This window comes from Lactuca sativa, chromosome 3 (genome assembly GCF_002870075.4).
Source record: "Lactuca sativa cultivar Salinas chromosome 3, Lsat_Salinas_v11, whole genome shotgun sequence".
In the NCBI taxonomy this organism is placed as follows: domain Eukaryota; kingdom Viridiplantae; phylum Streptophyta; class Magnoliopsida; order Asterales; family Asteraceae; genus Lactuca; species Lactuca sativa.
The window spans coordinates 265,932,517-265,946,909 of NC_056625.2; the positions used below are offsets into that span (position 1 = coordinate 265,932,517).

General features: G+C 41.0%; 1 protein-coding gene across 1 annotated transcript; it reads left to right on the forward strand.

Moving 5' to 3' along the window:
• Positions 1-551: 551 nt before the first annotated feature.
• On the forward strand, positions 552-1,352 carry LOC111919123 (zinc finger protein 11). The gene has a single exon (XM_023914735.2). The coding sequence runs from the start codon at positions 552-554 to the stop codon at positions 1,215-1,217; it is 666 nt and encodes a 221-aa protein (XP_023770503.1). The 3' UTR covers positions 1,218-1,352.
• Positions 1,353-14,393: the final 13,041 nt, after the last annotated feature.

Consider the following 14,393-nt stretch of genomic DNA (forward strand, 5'->3'; position numbering starts at 1 on the left):
TAAGAAGGCGTTATGGCCGCCACCTCAGTCATAACGCGACCAAAAATCCCCCATACCATACCGTATGGTCTAAGAAAAAAAAAGAAAAACTTTATTGATGGCATCAACAAATGATCATCTACCGCAAATTGTGACTATTTGGGTTATTTTCCTTATTTTTTTTTTTTTTTGCTATTTCCTCATAAAAAGTTTGAAAATCATGACTATTAAACATTTTTAATTAAAAAGATTCACCAAATAATCTTTTAAGAATCTAATGAAAAAAAAAACAATAACGTAAATGAAAATTTTGCATAGGGAATTGGAACAAATATTTCGTAGAGAAGACTGAAACACCAGCCAGATAGTACTAAAAGGTAGCCCCCTGGCCCAGACGAGGATTTCCATTTATAGTATCTAGTCATCAAACATAAGGAACTAGACCTCCCAACCCTCTTTTCCCCTCCGATGGAACTTCCATCTTCTTGCATCATATTTGATCACCCTTCTCCCTTTTTCTCTCGATCTTCCGGTGCTTTTTTGGTCTTTTGAGGCAAGATCCGAGCGCAAGAATGGAGGAAAATGGAAGTATGAGTGAAAGTAATATGCCAAAAGACTACAAAACTGGAGGGAGAGCAACAAATAAAACCATTAATATAAAAGACAAGAAAGCTCTGGTAGATTCTTGCTTGGAAAGTAGCACTGGTCAAGCAAAATTTCTTGACGGAGGAGATTTGCTTGGTGAGTTTCCATGGCCTCCCAGATCATACACGTGTACTTTCTGTAAAAGAGAGTTTCGATCTGCTCAAGCACTTGGTGGTCACATGAACGTTCATAGGAGAGAAAAAGCGAGACTTAGACAAATAACTCCCCCAAAGTATCTTGGTTTTCTTCCTGCACACCTAAACCTTGATCGAAACCCTAACCCTAACCCTAACATGTCAACGACTTTTGCATTAAAGACAGCATCGTTTCCATCAATGCTCCGATCCCCTTCTTCGGTACAAACTTATTCGTCTTCTCTTGCATTCTCTGCTCCTAGGTTTAATAAACTATGTCCTTCAGCAAGAGCAAATTTCACTGCCATGAGATTGCAAAAATCAGACCTAACAGTTGATGGCTTTTATGATTTTTGTCATGAAGAAGAGAGTCTGATTGTCAAGAAGCCAGAGAATGGTTCGTTTGTAGACTCGAAGTTTGATGATTTAGATTTGGAACTTCGACTTGGGTATTCTTAGCTTAATTTTGAGGCTCTAACTAGCATACCCAAGTAGGTCAGGACATTTTCAACAAATTTTAAACCTTCAACGTTTTTTATGAAGTCCAGAAGAGAGCTATGACTGGATTCATATCATCTTGTTGAACCTGCAATATATGATCCTGATATATCTTATAGTTTGTGCGTTACATGGTTAGGTTCTATGTTATGTTCTCAAGATACTGTTTTTTTTCGTGGATATTGGGTATCATTGTTTTGATCATGATGATGTTTAAGATCATGCTTGTCGCATTTTTTAGTAAATTATATCTCGATCAAATGGAGAGCGTAACGTTATAATATAATTATTTTACCATATATATAGTTTTATGGATCGATCCAGCCATCCTGGTCGACCAACAAACTTGTATTGATATTAAATGGGCAAAAACAATTTTAATGAGATCTAACAGAAGTCTTTTATGAATTAGCATATCGATTTCTTTTAAAGGATAGATTTTCTAAAAGTAGGAGTAGCAAGAAGCCAGATGAAGATACATATACAAACTCAAAAATGGGAAGTGGAGACTCCAAATTTCAGTCTAAATTACATCAATTCATGTGTTTAATCACGCAAATATAATAATTTTAACTTCTTCATCCGTTTTTGATGGAGTGTTCTCCAGATTTTAAAGAGAAAGTACGTTTCCAAATTTCCAAAATCTAAATACTCCAACAAACTACGTACATGATAGTAGTGAATAGGCCGGTCCAAGCCTATTTGAGACCCCTGGCAAAATATAAAAATGAGGTGTAAAGAGAAATAATAAATATTTTCACCCATAGAAAGATATCACTTTAGATCGTTTTTTCAAATGAATCCCTGGTTATAAATTCACCCATAGATGGTTTTTATAATAGTATTACTTATTTAGATCTCTATATTTTTCATTTTCTCGGTACAAGATAAATATTTTCAATGCAACATATTATTTTGAACTTCTAAAACAATGTTAATGAGAAAAAACAACCAAGAAAACAAAAACACACCTAGTTATCAACTTCTAATGCCGAATCGTTTTGCAACAACAAGGGTAAAAGTTTCTAAGGGCCCGTTTGTTTACCTCTTAATTGAAAATTTAAGAGGCAGCCTCGTAAAAGTTCAAATTTGGTATGTTTGGCAGCCTTTTATTTTCTACCTCTGAATTTATTAAATGACTCTTAAAATTTCAGACTTGAAGGCGCGTCTGAAAATAATAAAGACAGAAATGCCCTAGCTTGTCGCTCTTTTTCTGTTCGTCTCAACACCTCGCCTCCTCGACCTTTGCTCTCATCGACGTACAACAGCGACATCGCCTCCAGCTGCGTTTTCCCTCCCCGCAAGAAGATCTATTATCGTTCATGAAAAATTCCTAATCTCTTCTCCCTCTCTTCTTCTACCTCTCGGCCGAACACACCCTCCCACCACCTCCCATTCTCTTTCAAACACTTTCAAGACTCTCTTAAGAGCTCCTCTTTACTCTTCAAAAGTTTTGTGACCTTTGGAGGGTGCTTCTAAGAAGTTTGCATCAAGTCCTCATCCATAATTGGTAATTTACTGTTACTCAAGCAAGTTTAACTTCACAATTTTGTTAGAACTTGTTACTCATTTGCTCCAAACTGTGGCTCATACTTCACTAGGACCATCTAAGTTCAAAAATCATCTCAAGGAGCTTGCTAGGGCCGAGAATCACATCATCTCTTTCCATCTCTTCATCAAACCGTGAACTTCAAAGCAAAGTGAGTATCATACCACAACATTTTTTTATAAACAGAAAATATAGGATTTTCTAGGGAAAATAAACCATTAAACAATACATTCTATTTACAACAGAAAATACAATGTTTTTAACCGGATTACATTTTTATATACACTCCAGAAAACAGAAAACACACATGCATTGATACTTGATTTTGTCACATCACGTTCAAGCCATTTTTCAGTAAATATCTGATTTTCGGGTATTTTACTAACAATTCGAAACTTTTTATTCAAACATGCTTATGAGCTCACCAACATTATATATGTTGACGATTTCAAAATGACTTGTATTCTCAGGGAACCATTACGCGGAAAGGTCAGCAGGGAATGTGGAATTTGTTGTATTTTCGTTATCATCATACGTTGAATTTTTTTTTTTGGAATGTAACTTATGATATTATACTTGATGTAAACAATGCTGGTTGTATTTTGATATGTATGATGATGTTGTTGTCTTGTTTCAATTATATACACTATGATGATACTATAAGATGAAGTCACGCACAAGCCCCGAGCGTTTCCACCATCTGGTTTGGGGGTGTGACAGATTGGTATCAGAGCATTGTTTATAGTGAACTGACATATCTAATCATACTTGATATGCATGTAGAAATATAATGGGACTAAAACACTCTGAATAAAATGATTCCTAGGTATACATTAAAAACTATAACACTAAAAGCCTCTGGAGGAAATTGAACACTGTGCTTAAACCCGGACAGTTATGTAGTCATATTGGGGATAAATATAGCCTGATCAACTATATTTATTCAAAATATGACCAACATGTGTTTGGGAGTAATCATGGCGGGAAAATGGATCTATAAGCTTACCTCATTTCCAATAACTCTAAGAAACTCAAACTTAAACAATTAAAAATACTATAGGAGTATTTTTGGAAAACTTATTGCACATACCCCCCTTTTACCCACTTCTCACTCCCTGTTTCATGCGCAGTCGCCATGGATGAATCACACCAGGGCGTTCTTTTCTATCAGAACCTAGTGGCCCATGGAGAGATCGAGGAAGACCCCGTGATAGGATAGGAGGCAACCTTTGGTATTGGGCCTGAGGAGTACATGGAGACCGACTACGAGTTTGGTGAAACCGATGAGCTCACGGAGGAAGACAGGGGCACTGATAAAGTCCCCAACGAACCTCCTACTACAAAGGTGAGTTAGGATCACCCCGTACCACCGAGGGACCCCATCAATAGGACCCGCTCCTTGGAAGAGGAGGCTACTGCTCTTAGGCAACAACTATTAGCAGTAGAGGCCCGAGCTGTACGGGCAGAACGCTAGAGGGACGAGGTCATCAGGGAGATGATTAAGATGGCTAATCTTGTGGCACAACATTTTGGCATGTGATTTCATCACCCTAGGACACATCTCATCACAACTAGGATCAACCGTATCTCCTACTATCATTATGATTGCCTTTTTATGTATTACCCTATGTACTATCGACCTTATGTTTAGGTTATTACACTACTCATAGGGTCGTCATGCTGTCAGATCGTATGTTTTCTCATGTACTGTATGCCTTTTAGGCAAATTTTCCCTGGATTAAAATGATTATTACTAGTGGAATTGCTATATATTTTATCATGATGTTGTTATCTGTTATGTGTTCTATTACTTTTATTACATATTGATGGTATGCATCACTCAGTCATGCACTAACACCGTGCTATAACAAGAAATCTTGAAAATAAATACATGGTTACTCAATATCTTTCCGCTCCATGAAAGAAAGATGCCTCAAATACCCAACCGCGGAAACAACACGACACCAACGCCACCAGAAATAAATTCAGTTGTGCTCCAAGCAGCAGTGTCCGCTACGGTCACTGCAACACTTACACAGATTTGCAACGGGAACAACGGAGAAGGAAACGGGCAGGGAACCGGAAGCACAAATCAGGGAACAAACCATAGAACCGCAAGAACCAACACCTACAAGGACTTCACCAACACCATGCCCCGAACCTTCAATGGGACGGGAGGCGTAATAACCCTGAAACGATGGAACCAGTGTTTGAAATATGTGGATGTCCAGATGGGTGCAAGGTCAAATTTGCGGCCTGCACATTCGTTGATCAAGCTCTCTCTGGGTGGAATGGTCACATAGATCGGGTGCTATTGAAGGTCTCTACTTGGAAGGGGATGATCCGTTTTGGAAAACAGGGAAAACTAAACCCGCGATACATCGGACCGTTCGAGATTCTTGCCCGAATTGGTCCGGTAGCCGATAAGCTACAACTACCTTCAGAGCTCAGCAATGTACACCCCGTGTTCTACGTTTCGAGTTTGAAAAAGTGCTTATCAGATTAAACTCTTGTCGTTCCTCTAGAATAGATCGAAATAAACTAGAATCTCATGTTCATCGAAGAACCGGTCAAGATTTTGGATAGGGAAGTGGAACGTACGAAGCAGAGCCGCATTCTGATTGTGAAGGTTCGATGGAACGCTAAGTGTGGAACGGAATACACATGGGAACGCAAAGACCAAATGAAGCAGAATTACCCTCACCTATTCTCTCAATCATGATCCTACCTTTCGAAGAATTTCGGGACGAAATTCCCTCTAATGGGGGGATGATGTCACAACTAGCATTTTTAGCTAGGAAATTCTATTCTCATGTAAACAATATCTTTTGTAAGACATACACTCTAAGTGAGTATCATATTCTACGCTTAATCAAAATCATCCATTTAATCGAACTTCACTCAAGAAGCCCATAACCTAATACAATGCATCTCACATAGTCAACTACGAGTTGGAAACCCTAAAAAAGTCCTGGTTCAAGTTTATTATGGACTAGGATTTTCTTATTGGGCCTAATGGACCAATAAATCTACAATTCTACTATTTTAGGCCTAGAAACCCTGTTTGGGCTCTAATTGGACCCACATTCATGAAACTTTAGCATTTTGGACCACGTGAACCTAGAATAATACGTCTTATCTCTAATGGGCCTTGATGGGCTATAAACGATTTCATTTGCCCTAATGGGCCGTAAACTCTTTAATTGGGCTTCATTTGGGCCAAGAACCTTAATAAGAGGCCCAATGGGCCGAAAAAATATTATTAAGCATCATAAAAATCGAGCAAAACAAAGAATGGGCCCAAACTATTCCATTTTCCTTCTTCCTAGCCCAATTCTCGACCCAAAACAAACAAAAATAAAGAAATAAAGAAATGAAATAAGGTTTGATTAAACCTTGACAACACATAATTATCTAGCATGTATCTAGATAATCACATACCACAAGGAGATCTATTATCCTTCATGAAAAATTACTAATCTCTGTTCCCTCTATTCTTCTCCCTCTCGGCCGAACAGACCATGCTATCACCTCTCATTTTCTTTCAAACACTTTCAAGACACTCTCAAGAAATCCTCTCTACTCTTCAAAAATTTCTTGACCTTTGGAGGGTGCTTCTAAGAGGTTTGCATCAAGTCCTCATCCATAAATGGTAATCTACTCTTACTCAAGCAAGTTTAACTTCACAATATTGTTAGAACTTGTTATTCATTTGCTCCAAACCGTGGATCATACTTCACTAGGACCATCTAAGTTCAAAAATCATCTCAAGGAGCTTGCTAGGGCCGAGAATCACATCATCTCTTTCCATCTCTTCATTAAACCATGAACTTTAAAGCAAAGTGAGTTTCATACCCCTTGTTTTCGGTTTTAACATATTTTGGGGAAGAGTACAAGTTTCATATGTGGTAGATCTATGTATTTATGCATGTTATGTGTGTTTTACTTGATTTAAGTTGTGATTATGTGATCAAACACTATAGATCTCGAAAATTCAAACCAAAAGTTGTGATATTTGTAAACTAAAACACTTCATACAACTTACTATAAATGTAAATGAGTTAAACATGTGAAGATTCATAAGAAACTAAACAAAATCATAAAAAGTGGCCATTTTTGACAAATAAACAAAAAAATGAGACCTTCTTGACGCTTACTGTTTTTGCAAGGGTAAAAAGAGTAATTTTATTTTAAAAAGTGGGTCTTTATGATTTTTTGACACATAAGGTGCCAAAAGTGAAATTTTGCATAATGGGCCATATTATGGGCCTTTACGGTTATTGGGCCCAAAATGTAAATATTATGATTTTTGTGGACCAAAATGTCATTCTATACAAATTTTAGTCAAAAATGAAAATATACAGTTTTATGGACTGAAAATGACACTTTATTCAAATTTGGGCCTAAAATGTTATTTATACAAAATTTGGGCCGAAAATGTAGTTTTTATTTAAAAAGGGGTGAAAAATGTAAATTTTTATATTAATAGGTCGGATACATCAACATATGGGTAATTGGGCCAAAAATGTCAACTTACATACAATTGGACTAAAGATGTGAATTTACATGCATATTGGGCCTAAACTATGCATTACATGTTTAATGGGCCTTAGGGGCCCATATACATGCTTATTAACCCTAACTATACACTACATGTTTACTGGGCTATAGTGGGCTTACTACATGTCTTTTGGGCCTCGTACATTCATTTACATACTCGTTGGATATTTTATTAAAAACATGGAACATACAAGCAAACATTATATAACATAATGCAATAATCGCATAAACTCAATCACGGTTGCTAGTGAGACATGCCGGTTGACACTTCTAGAGTGTATGATTGTAGCATGTAGTTATAAACAGAGCCTTTTGGAGGGAGAGCGAGAGTTTGTGTATAGATATATATGGGGTGACACCCCACACCTGAGCTATTCGCTACAGTTAGACTAGGCCAGTCTATGTGATAAACCTTACCGTAAATCAAGTCGGCGCCAAAGGACGCTACGATAGGCGAATTCGTCATAATCAAGTATGGTTAAAACGGCTCACATAGAGATCCACCCCAACATAATTTTATGTAACTCCTATAAAATATTGTTGATACGAAAACATACATGTACTAGTATTCGGTCTTAGGGTTGAGACCACAACATTTTCTGGGGAAAATACACCGTTAAAAATTACATTATATTTACAACACAAAATACAAGATTTTTAACCTGATTACATGTTTATATACATTCCGGAAAACAGAAAACCCACATGCATTGATACTTGATTTTGTTGGATTTTCTGGTGTTTTACTAGCAATGCGAAACTTTTTATTCAAACATGCTTATGAGCTCACCAACATTATATATGTTGACGTTTTCAAAATGACTTGTATTCTCAGGGAACCATTAAGCAAAAAGGTCAGCAGGGAATGTGGAATTTGTTGTATTTTTGTTATCCTCATACGTTGAATTTTCTTTTTTGCATGTAAATTACGATATTATACTTGATGTAAACAATTATAGTTGTAATTTGATATGTATGATGATGGTGTTGTCTTGTTTCAATTACATACATTGTGATGATATTACAAGATAAAGTCACACACAAGCCCACGAACGTTTCTGCCGTCTGGTTCGGGGGTGTGACAGAGAGTTGGCCCATGCGAGACTCTCTCTCCATGAATAACCAGTTCTCCCCCACTTGGGGTTCGCACACTCACTAACTATTGCTCGCAATCTATCACTACCTCATTGGGCCCAACCAATCCATCTCGACAATCACCTTCAATCCTTGAAAAGGTATCGGAACCAAATCGATAGAAAACGTCTCCACAAATATATTGAGAACACCCCTTCGAAATACCCTCGCAATACTCAGAGTGCGGTCATCCGTTATCTCCACCTCGAGTGGTGAATCTAATGTCCTTAGAGCATCACGAAACTTCTTGCTGAGCGCAAGAGATACAGAAGATCGGGTAGCCCCCGAATCAAAAAGAATCTGAGTCTAACGTCTTAAAAAAACGACCCCAAAAAAATTCATTTTAATTTAATAATAAAACCACAAATGCCAACAATTCATTCAAAACATATCACATAATAGAATCATGTCTAAAACATTATTTTATTTTATCAGAGTAAACATCCCAGGGTGAATAAACAATGGTGTGTGCCATGCGATCACCCTGAGCTCTTCCCTCCGCTACCGGAAGTACCCGAAACCAAAACTGAAAGTCGTAAGCACGAAGCTTAGTGAGTTCCATAACCTACCACATACCATGCATAATAAAATACTCTAAGCATTGGGCCTCGCCCGACCCAAAGCCCCGCCTGGCTTTGAGCCCCGCTCGGTTATACAGATCTGTTTCTCTTAGGCCCCGCCTGTCTCTGGGCCTCGCCCGCTAAACACATACACCATATAACATAACGCATAACAAGTAGCTAACATACTCTTCTCCTATCTCGGGCCTCGCCCCTACTCTGCTACGAATGAGATACATAACCCCGTCCATACTTTGCTAGTGGAGAGATACGGGACCTCGCCCACGCTCACCTCCCTACCAGACACATACTAGTATCACACATACAACAAGTATAAAGTAACATACAAATATTCTCCAGGAAGCCGCCCGACATAGGACCTTGGTCCGTAATAACATACTAGCATACAATGCCTAGGATAACCCCTGGGTCTTCCTACTCATAAACTACATGGGCCTGCATTGTGGCCTTAGACCCATTCACACAATGAGGAGACTCACCTTGCACTGTTGAACCCTTGCTGATATCCCTCTGTTTTCTATGTGACAATTTCCCGAACCGCTTCTACTTCGGCTCCCCGAGCTATCAATACCAAAACATCACTTAGTCCAATACAATAATTTTTCGTAGGGTAGAATTACCATTCTACCCCTCCTAGCCCAACTTGATACATATCCAAGGTCCAATACCATGATTCACAAGGCCCAATACTAGGTAAGTTTCTCAAGCCCACTAGTGGCCTACTAATGGCCCAATTTGCTATATTGGGCCGAATCCTTTTAATGGGCCTACCTTAAGCCCATAACATATTTTTGGCCCATATCAACTGATTCATGTTGACCCACTATGGCCTAGAGGCCCAAATTCCAAAACACAGCACAAGTCGAGGCCCAAAAACGCAAAGCCCAAACTGGCAGACTACGTGGGGCGTACTCCTGTGTACACTAGGCGTACTGGCTGATGGCTTGTATGCCATGCGTACCTCCTTGTATGCCCATCGTACAACCTTGTTAAGCCACTTTTCCATTAAGTGCTTAATGCAACACTTCAGAGGCTACAAACTCAGATCCATGTCATTTTCCACGTCTTAATCCATAAAGTTGCTAACTTGGTGGCTTGCAACTCACCAAATAAGCCAAAACTCAAAAGGTGACAACAAACTTCCATAACAAGGGCTAAATCTCATGCATGGGCTCATTAGGACCATCAAGATTGAGACTTTACTGCTTATGGGACACTTTTAGCTTTGAGAGTGGCAACCCCAAGATCAAAGACGAAGTTGCATCATAAAGGTCCATCCTTTGGACCCAAAATGTTCCAAAGCTCCATAAACCTATATCTAAGCATACTTAAGAAAAGTTTCAGACCTTATACCTTAAAATGGTCTGAAATGGAACCACAATCTTGGATCTATTACTTCCCCTTCGATCCACCACCTTACTAATCCCTTCACTTGCTTGGAAATGGCTTTACAACACCCAAAATGCTCTCTAATGACTCCTAAGGGTTCTAGAATACTCAAGAGAGGTTTAGGGTTTCGTGGTTGCTATATGAAGATGAGATGGAGGTTGATAACCTGGGTGTTATGTTCTTTATATAGTGGCTTGGCTATAAAATTAGGGTTTCTGGACACTGGGCATATGCTGGGCATACTTCTTGTACGCTGGGTATACGCCTTAAGTATCGGCGATCCTTTTACCCTTAAACGATGAGCGTACCCCAGCCTTATGCTGGGCGTACTCGCGTGTTTACCACCTTGCATGCATGGTTCTTCTAGTCATTTATTTCCATTAGGGGCCATTTCTATCAATAACTTCAAAGTGTCAAAACTCCTTCTTTCTTAGTCCGTTTCCGACGAACTTTATATCCACAAAAAGGTGGCAAGAAGCCCTACGCTTCTAGCGACACACCTCGGCCTAGAACCTCTTGAACAAAATTCAAAACCCATAAAAGACCGAAATGCCCCTAGCCTTGCCCTCTGAAACCCGTAAACGTATATTTTCAGAACACGGTGTTATAACTCTCTCCCACTTAAACTAGACTTTGTCCTCGAAGTCCGCCATGACCAACTATCCTGCAATCTGCTCTCAACATTCCGGTCCGATGCACACATCACCTGCTGGGTCCGATCCCCGAAGAACCTCTTCCCTTGACCTCCCGCAAAATAATCCAAAAATAGATAAGAACCTCGAAAGCACTTCTAATCACCAACAATCCTGAGAGCACGACTCTTATCCTACCGACGATCCCTTTTGGTGCTCCCCGAATACTTATACTGGACATTCTAGGGGGTTCACCCCTTCCTCCTGCGCGATCACCGGCCTTTCCAAGGCAGCTTCCTAAAACCAACAATCTTCCTTTTCTATGTGAAGGACATACCCTTCGATGTATCTACTTCTCCAGCCACTCCCAGTGCTGGTCACTTCACTTGTACCCACTGAATGCTTCCTCTTATCGTTGTCCCCAACCGAAGGTCTTGCCATCTCCTGTCCACTTTCCAGACAAACCGAGGCAACCCTGGTCCCAACTAATTTGCCATAATCTAGGTTACCGGACTCCCACCGGTTACCGCACCCCAAGCTCAATCACTCAGTCGCTCCCAGCGATTCCGAAGGAAACTGCTCTATCTAACCTGCCATACTGGCTCTACAAGTCTTGGGATCCTCGATCCCCTATCTTGACCCTAAGGTCTCTACCAGGTCCCACCTGTACTGCTACTAACATACGGGCCTCGCCTACGGGTCCCAATGAATCCATACTACTGAGCGACCACGCCATCGGGTCTCACCCATCTAGAACTACATGGTCTAAAACCTTCCTGAAACTCAACGACTACCCTTTATCGATCTTTGACATAATAACTAGGAGACACAGGCCTCGCTTGAACTCCGCTAATTAGGAGATACGCGTCCTCGCCCACTCTCCCCTAACTGGCTATTAATGAATGTTGTGGCTATCCCACAGTCCTACACCCCGACTTACTCGAGTCCTGTTGGCGATCCTCCAGCTTGGTTTCCCAAACCAGACTTCACCTATCATAAGTATACAAACTCATCTTTGGGAAGTTACTCAAACTCCCAATCCATGCACTCCCTTACCTACGCAGCCCCTCGGGCTACTTTCCCTTTTCCTTCTCAAAGGTTACTAACTCCTCCAGGTTTAACATGCTACTGCTCCTGAATACTTGGAGGGTTCTCCCCCACTTTGATTCACATAGTTCCTTACAACTCACTACTTGGATAGGATTCCCAATCCTCCAGCCCATCCAATAACCAATTCGCCAATAACCCAACGCTTACTGCTGCTAGTGATCCAAAACTCACTAGTATCAAATCTGACGCACTCTTGAAGATTAGCAGAATGCTTCCAGAGCCACAACCACACACTTGTTACAGTGACTGCATCCTGAGAACCTGCTCTAAAGGGAACATCTTTGAACTACTACAATAACATCCAAGGTACGCAAATGACATATGACTTAATCGAAAACAGGTAATATAATATGCAACCCATACTTACTATCATCGATGCAATACCATAACAATATAAAAGTTGACAAGAAAGCAAACGATATGCACCTGCAACGTCCGGTGCCACACGTGTCTCCATTGTAGACAACTAAAAAGCCCTGATCCCCACCACAGACGCCTCTACTCGGCTTTGACGGCCGTCGGTGATCCTCAACGTTGCAGGGGCAGGTGCTATCGCCTGTCCTACAGAAAGCAAACTCGGATACTGGGCCTTCTTGTGGCCCCTACGGCTACCGTGAGAATAGATCAGGTTTGATCCATGACTGGAGGTAGCAGTACAATCCCTGCTGAAATGACCAATTTGGTGGCACTTGAAACAGTCAGAATTACCCCTATATGCACCCTCGTGCGTCCTGCCACACTTGCCACAACGACTGCGGCCCTAATAATCCATTGATTTAGCATCCAACCCCTTGGGTCTCTTGCCTGTACCTACGACTACCTGCACCTCCCCAAGCTTCCTATTTCTGATATGCTCCAGATCAATCTCCCTTTCCCTGGCCCGATCAATCATATCCTCCAGTGTCTTGCAGCTGCACCTGCTCACAAAATCCCTGATGTCGCTCCTCAGCATCTCATGATATCGGGCCTTCTTCATTTCCTCGTCTGCGACATACTGTGGAATGAGAAGAGCCCTCTCCTTAAACTTGGTAGTGATTTCCGCCACCATCTCTATAGTCTACTGTAGATCCTGAAACTCCTGTGCTAACTGCTGCACCTCAATAACTAGTGCAAACTTAGCCCTGAACATAGCCAAGAAATCATTCCATGTCATCGCGTCCAACGCGACATCATCTCTAATAGTATGTCGAACCTCCCACTAGTCTCGTGCTCGGTCCTTCAGAAGACAGGAGGTCAGTCAGACCTTGTCCTCCTCGGGACACTGGCTTGTACGGAAAGCGTTGGCAACATCGGCCAACCACCTGCTGCTAGCAATGGGGCCCTAGCCCTGTGGTAATTTGGAGCTCCACAAGCTCGGAACTCTCAGAATGTCAGTATACGCGCCCCCACCAAAGCCATCATCTCAGTACGGAAAGCCCCAACTTCTCATCCAGAAGCCCTAAAATACCCTCCTTGACCGAACCGAAGATCACCGGAGTCTGGTCTAGAATACTGCGTGTAACCTCAATTGATATCAACTCCTTCATCAGCTCCTCGAGCTTCTTGGCTCCTAATCCTAAGCCTAATGCCTCTCCTTGCCTGATCTGCCCACTGGTCTCGCACGCAACGTCACCATGCTGAAAACATATCATAACAATCATCAGAATACACATCACTACCGAGGGCTCACACACGCACTACAAGTTTCCTGGTCTCATCTCAGCCCTTCTTGAATCGAGTACAGATCCTCAGCTTTCAGTATTATGGGCCCCTAATACCTTCCACATCAATCCATACTTTCCTCAAGAATCGCCTCAAATACACCAAGTCCCTTCCATTGCTACTAACTCTACTCCCAACACTACTCTCATCCTAGGCTTGCCCTAGGGTAACCTCCAACCCGAACCTAGTCCTCATCTACTAAAGGCATCTTCGTAATGCCAATTTGTAGCACCTGGTTCCTGGTATGTATGATTTATCTAAGTATTTTACCTTTTTAGCCTTGGACTCGACGAGTCGTAGGCTAGACTCACCGAGTAGGGACGGGATTTTGATCACGTTTAAGTTGGAGACCCGGCGAGTCCATATTCTGGACTCGGCGAGTCCATCAGTCTGGAAGAAACCCTAATTTCAGGGGGTTGCACCATATTTAAACTGCCTTTATGCGCCCTAAGTTAGCCTCTATCACCCTCAGAGCATCATA

What these genes read in the sequence shown, in the direction of transcription:
- LOC111919123 (XM_023914735.2), top strand. Translation starts at nt 552, where the DNA reads ATGGAGGAAAATGGAAGTATGAGTGAAAGTAATATGCCAAAAGACTAC.